Here is an 8167-nt window from a genome sequence, read left to right as displayed (position 1 = left end):
AGGGAGGAGGGGGAATAGCAATGGTAGAAATCACCACCCTCAAAACAGCGCTGAACATGGTGATAATATCCCCATTTAACAGACGGAGAAACTGAGACTCAGGGAAGGGAAGGGACTTGCCTCAGGTCATACAGCAAGTAGTAGGGGAGGTGGGATTTGAATCCAGGTCTTTCTGCTCTTGTCTGAGCAAGGCAGCAGGATTACAGGGGGGTGTGAGGTTGAGCACAAAAATGGGGGATTTTAAAACAGATGCCAGACAAGGAGAGAAAGAGGGTGGCCTGCCAGACAAGACAGGGGGAAAGATGAGGGAAGGGGTCTCCCAGGGGAAGTTTGAGATGCTGCAATGATAGTTTGGGGGCCTAGGAGTGCACTGGTTAAAATAATGTGAACGTGAGAGGACTTATCATCTTCATTTCACCCTACGACTCACCATCAGTAGATCTGGTAGGGAATTTTGTTTGTTTACTTGTTTAGGGTTTTTATATTTCTTCCCATTAGTGAAGCACTGAACATATTAAAACACCAGAAGCAGCAATGAAGTGCTAATTCGTTTATAATGATCTTTTGTCCCTGAAACAGATTAAACTAAAATTCTAAGAAGCCTGGACTCTGGCCATGCACAGGAAAGCTACTGGGAAGTGGGTGCTTTTTTTTTTTTTTTTAAATCTCTACTAGTGCAGATCCCAAGATGATTGAGAAGAGGACAAAAACAAAAAAAGGAAGACTCTGTTCTCTCACCAGGGTGTTGCTTGCCCCATCAGTCCAGGTAACAGGCTAGTGTCCAAGAATTAAGCAGCTCATTCTGGGGATGTGATCAGGAGGTTCTTTTCAAGGGGAGAGCTCACCTCCAGCTTCTAAATTCCCAAGATCTGCCCTCTTAGGTGAAGGCAGAGGTGAAGGTCAGAGCTGCAAATGCAAACTGAAACCCCCGCGGTTCCAAAGCGGATTAACCTGGCTGTTCTTGCTCCTATTCAGGTTAAGGGGCGAAGCTTCGATGTCTGCACAGAAGAAGGATGTGCACGTGGCAGACAGTAAGGGGTTTGCTTTTACTGGGAGCCATGAATCAGGTTCGTTCTTTTAGGAAGCTTGGTGTCTCCCAGCTGCTTTTACCCAGCTCCTCAATGGGACCCTGGCTGAGAGGCAGGGGCTTGGAGAAGGTGGTCAGGCAAGGAACTGGCTCTGCCCTGGGGCTGCTCGCTGAATATGGGGAGATGAGAGGACCACCACAGTGGGTGCCCCCTTTTTTAGTAACAAAGATCCTGAGCTCATAAGCAAATGCCTTTATAAGGAAGAAGAGACAAAAGGAAATGATTAATTTGCTGAGTCCTCATCTCTGTGCTGTGTGCGTTACATATATCAGCCTACCTGATCCTTACAAGGATCCTGTAAAAGTCCCTGTTTTTACCCCCATGTACCCTCATTTCACAGACAAGGAATCCAAAGATCAGAGCTGCTAAGAAACCTGCCCTCGGGCCCACAGCTAGCAGAGAGTAGGCTTCAGATTTGAACCCTTGTCTCTTTGACTTCAAAGTCTGTGTCTCTCTGATGCTCAACCATGCAATTCTCCAGCCTCGCCCTAGGCAGAGATTCTCAGCTCAGGGCAGGGGGGTGAGAAGAGTAGACTGAAAATACACATTTCAAACGATACTCTTACTATTTCTGTAACACACTCTTTGGAGATTCAGGCTAGATCTCTCTAACTGGTGTGAATTTGCAGGCGGCGACAGGGTGAGAAGTAACTCATGGGGCCCGGGTGAACGAGGTGGAATCACATGGTCTCACCTGCAAATACCATGGGTCCCTGGGACAGAACAGTAACCTTTTGTCTGCACATTAATATGAGCGGGTGTCGCAGGGAGCACGCCAAAGGCAATGCCTGAGTCTTGGCTGTCTTTGTACCCGCAGGCCTAGCACAGTGCCTGGCATGTTGTAGGGGTTTAATACCTGTCTGCTGTTCCTGAGTGAAAAGAAGGGGTCTCCACTTGACACCCTTCTTATGGGGCCAAGCTTCTCGCCGCATCACGTACCTTAAATTGATTTCCCACTGCACCACCGACCGGTCCTGCCCTCCTGCTGTGAAGGTGTAGCGGCCGTCATAGGAAACGTCCATTCCAGCCGCCCCGCTGGGGTGGCATATAAGAGCAGATGTCTTATGTGGGTTGCCATCAACTGGTAAGATCTGAAGTCCAACCTAGAAAGGAAGATGTAACTAGATATTCAGACTCAGATAACCGGGACCCAGGCCGGGCCTGGCAGGGTCACCTGTAACCTCCAGATCTGTTTAAGGGAAGGACCTGTGTATCTAGAACCAGACATCTCAGTGTGTGAGAGCTGCATTTCACATGGCTGGGGCTTCGCATACACTGTGCCCTGCACGGTGGTCCCTTGGGAGAAGAGACACAGGTTCCACCAGGGACACAGAAAGGAAGCTTCCCTCCTATCTTCATGGTCACATGTCCAGGCTTTTCCAGGACAATTCTGGCATCTTATGATTTTACGCCTTCCCATATAGATTAGTCATCAAATATACAACTAAGTGTAACTAACTTGTATGTCTTTATAAGATTTTTCCTTGTAAAGAAATCAGAAAAGAAAAACCCCTTGGTGGACCATGTGTCTTGTACTTTTGGGAGTAGAGAAAATGAGGTGACTCTTCTGAGAGTCATTCCCGCTCATTTATGGCCATTTTCACTGTGAAGCAGGATGGGAGTCGCGGGCTTGGCTGTGAAAGCCGGCGTTCTTGAGTCTTGAAATACCTGAGACTGCCTCCAGCTCCAAGTACACGGTCACCTTACGGGGCAGAGAGCAAAGGGCTGGTACCTTGTCCCTGTTAATAAACACCATGTAGCGCTTCTGAAGTTCTAGAGGGGTTTTCACTGGGAGGATTTGTATCTGCTCAATGGGAGATCCGTAAACTGGCCCGAGGAGTGTCTTTCTGCAAGAGAAAAAAGGAACGCTTTCTAAATTCCACAAATCCCAACGCAGGTTTTATGACTCACTCCCTTTCACGTTGCCCTATACTTTTTAAATTCTGAATTTCCTGTCTTGCTGCTCAGCTAAGCTCATTGTAAGAACCTCTCCCTCAACTGCTAACAGCGGCCATAAATAAGGGGCAACAGCTCCAAACGGCAAACTCTCTGGGGAAACTCTGCTTGTGAAGGATGCTCTTCACAGCTGCGGCTCTGACTTTCCTCCTTGACAGCTGAGTGAAGGGAACATTATGCCTCGAGAACGTGCATGAGAACAAGGGATGGGAAAAATGCTGCAAGGACGGGAGGAACGTCAGCAGGGTGCGAGGAAACACCCCCATCCCCACGGCGGGGCCAAGACCTCAGACTGGTGTCCAGACAGCTGACAGCAGGTCTACAGGCAACGCGCGGATCCCCAAAAATCTATCTGCGCATCAAACTGTAATGAATCGCACCCTCGCAGCAGAACGACTTCTGAATTCAGACACTCTTACGCTAATTAGGAATCTGATCTCAGGGGAGGCTCCCGGACAGGACCTCAAGCCCAGAGGTGGATTTTCCCTGAAGCTGGCCAGACTTGAGCATCTTCCTTGCACACATACCTCCTGAGGCCTGGGAGGGGCACTAGCCACTTTTTATTCTTTTTTTTTTTTTAATATATATTTTTTTACAGTATATCCTTGTAGCTTATTTTAATTAATTAATTTATTTATTTTGGCTCTGTTGGGTCTTTGCTGCCACACGTGGTCTTTCTCTAGTTGCCGCGAGCGGGGGCTACTCTTCGCTGCGGTGCATGGGCTTCTCACTGCGGTGGCTTCTCTTGTTGCAGAGCACAGGCTCTAGGTGTGCGGGCTTCAGTAGCTGTGGCCTGTGGGCTCAGTAGTTGTGGCTCGCGGCTCTAGAGCGCAGGCTTAGTAGTTGTGGCACACGGGCTTAATTGCTCCACGGCATGTGGGATCTTCCCGGACCAGGGATCAAACCCTTGTGCCCTGTATTGGCAGGTGGATTCTTAACCACTGCGCCATCAGGGAAGTCCCCACTTTTTATTCTTAATTTTATATATATATATATATTTAAAAAGAGGACCCACAAAGCCAAATACACTTCACACCCCACAAAACTTGGGTCTGCCCCAGGGTAAGGACGGTACCTATTTCATCTTATTATATTTTAAGCCCCTCATCGTTTGGATGTGTTTTCTCCCCGTGTCCCCTGCACCCAGCCCGTGTCTGGTGGGAACAGGAGACGCTCCTTGTATGTCTCTCTTGAGCACCTCTCTGTGCCAGTCACCATGACGGGAGGTTGGGACTCGAATGAGTGAGATTTTGTTGCTAACCTCACAGCCTGGCAGGAACAACAGACAAGGAAGCACCATGAGGGGAGAAGTGAGATGACAGGCAAATTCCCTGCACAGAGCCTGCACTGAGGAAGGAGTGATGGGACATCTATGAGGAGACATCTGAGCTGAGTTTGGGAAGGTGAATTGGAAAGGCAGAGAAAATACGGAGGCAATGGAAAAACAGGCAGCGGGCACAGGAGGTCAAAGGTATGGGACGTGGACTATTGCTTGAAAACTGCAGAAACAGTAAAGGAGAAAGAAGGCTGGTGGTGGAGGGAGGTAAAACCGAAGAGGTGAGCAGAGGTGAACTCTGAAGGCGGACTTGACCGTGACCACTGGGCTGCAGGACGCAGGAGAGTATCAGGCTGGACGACCCAGCATCAGGTTTACGTGCACAGAGGATTAGGTGAAATGGTAAAAACACTAAAACGACCAGCTGGTAGACAATGCATCGGCTAATTATAGGTCACCCTTCTCTAGTCGTTTTGAGTAGAAATGTTTAAGGACTTTCCTCCAATATCATTGAGTGGGTAGAGGCAAGGAAGAGGATGGTTAAGAGCACAGGCTCTGGTTTGAATCCCAGCTCTGACCCTTAAAAATTAGGGGCAAGTTGTGGAGAAACTGGAACCTTCATATATTGCTGGCAGGAATGTAAAGTGGTGCAGCTACTTTGGAAAACAGTCTGGCAGTTCCTCAAATGGTTAAATATAGTTACCATATGATCCAGCAATTCCACCTCTAGGTCTACATCCAAGAGGAATGAAACAGATGTCTACCCAGAAACTGATACACAAATGTTCATAATAGCCAAAAAGTAGAGACAACCAAACTGACAACTGATGGATGAATAGACAAAATGTGGTCTGTGGATACAATGGAATACTATTCAGCCATTAAAAGGAATGAAGAACTGACACAGGCTACACCATGGATGAACCTTGAAAACATGATGCTAAGACGCAAGACACCAAAAGTCACATATTATATGATTCCATTTACATGAAATGTCCAGAACAGACAAATCCATACAGACAGAAAGTAGACTGGTATTGCCAGGGGTGGAGCAGTGGGGGATCAGTGGGGAAAGGACGTGAATGGGGAGTGACTGCTAATGGGTTTGGGGTATCTTTTGGGGGGTAATGAAAATGTTCTTGAATTAAATAGTGATGATGGTTACACAACTTTGTGAATATAGTAAAAAACCACTGAAAATGGTAAATGTTATGGTATATGAATTATACCTTAATTTAAATTATACATAAGCAAAAGAAAAAAAAGTCAAGCTAGTCAACCCCTCTGGGCCTCAGGTCCCTCACTGGTAAAATAGGGATAATGACAGTATTTACCCCATAAGACTGTAGTGAGCACTAAATAAGTTAATATATATAAAGCACTCAGAACGGTTCCTGGCACATAGTAGGAGCTATATAACTGCTACCTAGTACTGTCAAAATTTCTAACAATTTCATAAAATTAGTATCTTTTTCTTCTGATTGAAAACATTTTACATATTCATTGTGAAAATTTTCAAGTACTGAGACATGAAGTAGAAAATCTACCCATAACTCTACATGGCTGCCCCTTTATCCCAAGATAATCATGGGTAATAGTTTGGTGTATGCGACTCGAGGATTTCTTTTATATATATTCTAGCCCATATAATTATAATTTCAGATGAAAATATATAAGTCACATAAATATAATTTTAGATGAAAATATATTCATGCATATTTGGCAATTTGCTGTATCTCATATTATGCCTTGGAGATATTTCCGTGTTACTATGCAGAGAGCTATCATCTCTTTTTTCTTTTTCCTTTTCTAAAAGCAGCATCATGTTTCAGTGTACTGACGAGCCATCATTTAACTAATTCCCTATTAATGGACATTTGGATTGTTTCCATTTTTAAAAATATTTTCAAACAAGACATCCTTTTACTTATGTCTTGGCATCCTGTGTGAGTACTTCTGTGGGCTACATTCCTAGAAGTCAGAAGACAGGCTATAATTTAATAGAGGGTAACAAACTGCTGTCCCCACACCCCTCAACCCCGTCCGCCAACAGCCGGTTGGTTCCCTTACACCCTTGCCAATGCCGGGCGCCATCCATCATTTTTATCTTTGCTAATCTGATTTGTGAAAAATGATGTCTTGTTTTCATTTGCATCTTTGATGTACTGGTGAGCATCTGCTCATAGGTTTTATTGGCCTTTGTCTGTGAACTGCCTCTTCACGTTCTTCCAAATGCTTTTAAATGCATTTTTTAATCATTTTGGATGTATCATCAAAAGGCAATTCCTTCCCAATTAAGTTGTGGTTACAGGGCTTTATTGTTCCTACAACTTAAAAGATGCTTTATGCAAAGGTGTTTTACTTTGGAACTATGAGAATGTTTAACTAGATAGAGGTGGTAGTTGCACAACATTGTGAATGGACTAAATACCAGTGATTTGTTCACTTTAAAATGGTTGCTTTTATGTTATGTGAATTTCACCTCAATAAACTATTTTTTTAAGAAAGATGCTTTATACTAATTTCCAATTGATCTTCAACGGCAGAAACTCCTAACTTCATGGCTCTAAATGAAAGCACTAATTCGAAAAGATATACACATCCCTATGTCCATTGCAGCTTTACTTACAATAGCTAATATATGGAAGAAACCTACATGTCCATCAAAAGATGAATGGATAAAGAAGATACACAATGGAATAAAAATCTTGTCATTTGTGACAGCATGGATGGACCTAGAGGGTATTATGCTAAGTGAAATAAGTCAGACAGAGAAAGACAAATACTGTATGATTTCACTTATATGTGGAAACTAAAAAACAAAACGAATGAACAAATGTAACAAAATAGAAACAGAATTACAGATACAGAGAACAAACTGGTGGCTGCCTGAGGGGAGGAGGCATGGGGGGAGGAAAGAAATAGGTGAGGGAGATTAAGTGGTACAAACTTTCAGTTACAAAATAAATGAGTCACAGGTATGAAATGTACAGCGTGGAGAATATAGTCAATAACTATGTAATATCTTTGTACAGTGACATATTGTAGTGATCATGTGGAAATGAATGGAAGTATGCATAAATATACAGAATCACTGTGTTGTGTAACGAGAACTAATATAGTGTCATAGGTCAATTATACTTCAGAAACAAAGAAACTCATAGAAAAAGAGATCAGATTTGTGGTTACCAGAAGGGAAGGGTTGGGGGAAGGGGGAACCGGCTGAAGGCAGGCAAAAGGCACAAACTTCCAGTTACAGGATAAATAAGTCCTAGGGATGTGATGTACCACATGGTAAATAGAGGGAACCCTGCTGTGTGTCACACATGAAAACTGTTAAGAGAGTAAATCCTAGGAGTTCTCATCTCACAGAAAAAAATGTTTTTCTAGGGACCTCCCCGGTGGTCCAGTGGTTGAGAACCCATCTTGCAAGGCAAGGGACGCGGGTTCGAGCCCTGGTCGGGGGACTAACATCTCACATGCCGCACGGGGCAACTAAAACCACGCACCAGAACTAGAGAGGAGCCCGCGTGCCGCAACTAAGACCCGACGCAGCCAAAAATTAAGATAAATAAATAATAAATTTTTAAAAACAGAACTGTTATAAAAAGTTATACAAAAAAAAGTTTTTCTATTTCTTTAATTTTGTACCCATAGGAGCTGGTGGATGTTCACTAAACGTACTGTGATATCACTTCACGATGTATGTAAGTCAAATCATTATGCTGTATACCTTCAACTTATATAGTGCTGTATGTCAATTATATCTCAATAAAACTGGAAGAAAAAAATAATAGCAACAAAAAATGCAATGGATGGAAACATTTAAACAAAAAAAAAAAAAAAA

The 8167-nt window shown here is 43.9% G+C and overlaps 1 protein-coding gene across 6 annotated transcripts in view; it reads right to left on the bottom strand.

Annotated features, from left to right (window-relative positions):
- Positions 1–8167, bottom strand: part of CFAP251 (cilia and flagella associated protein 251) — a 71934-nt gene that overhangs the window by 24206 nt on the left and 39561 nt on the right. For 5 of the 6 annotated variants that reach the window (XR_003436751.1, XR_003436752.1, XM_027124881.1 and 2 more), the window contains 2 exons: positions 2821–2935; positions 2028–2191 (listed from right to left, as the gene is read on the bottom strand). Coding sequence is in view for 4 of the 6 variants with exons in the window: in XM_027124881.1 (XP_026980682.1) it covers positions 2028–2191; positions 2821–2935 (279 nt within the window). In the remaining 2 variants the exon portion in view is untranslated. Of the gene's footprint in view, positions 1–6; positions 1280–2027; positions 2192–2820; positions 2936–8167 lie in introns of those variants that run through there. The other variant, XM_027124883.1, reaches the window with a different exon arrangement.

Source organism: Aethalodelphis obliquidens, unplaced genomic scaffold, assembly GCF_003676395.1.
Source record: "Aethalodelphis obliquidens isolate GAN/ISIS:26980383/991018 unplaced genomic scaffold, ASM367639v1 scaffold28, whole genome shotgun sequence".
NCBI classification, from domain to species: domain Eukaryota; kingdom Metazoa; phylum Chordata; class Mammalia; order Artiodactyla; family Delphinidae; genus Aethalodelphis; species Aethalodelphis obliquidens.
The sequence above is the reverse complement of the archived record's forward strand: the minus strand, read 5'-3'. Positions and strand labels throughout refer to the sequence as shown.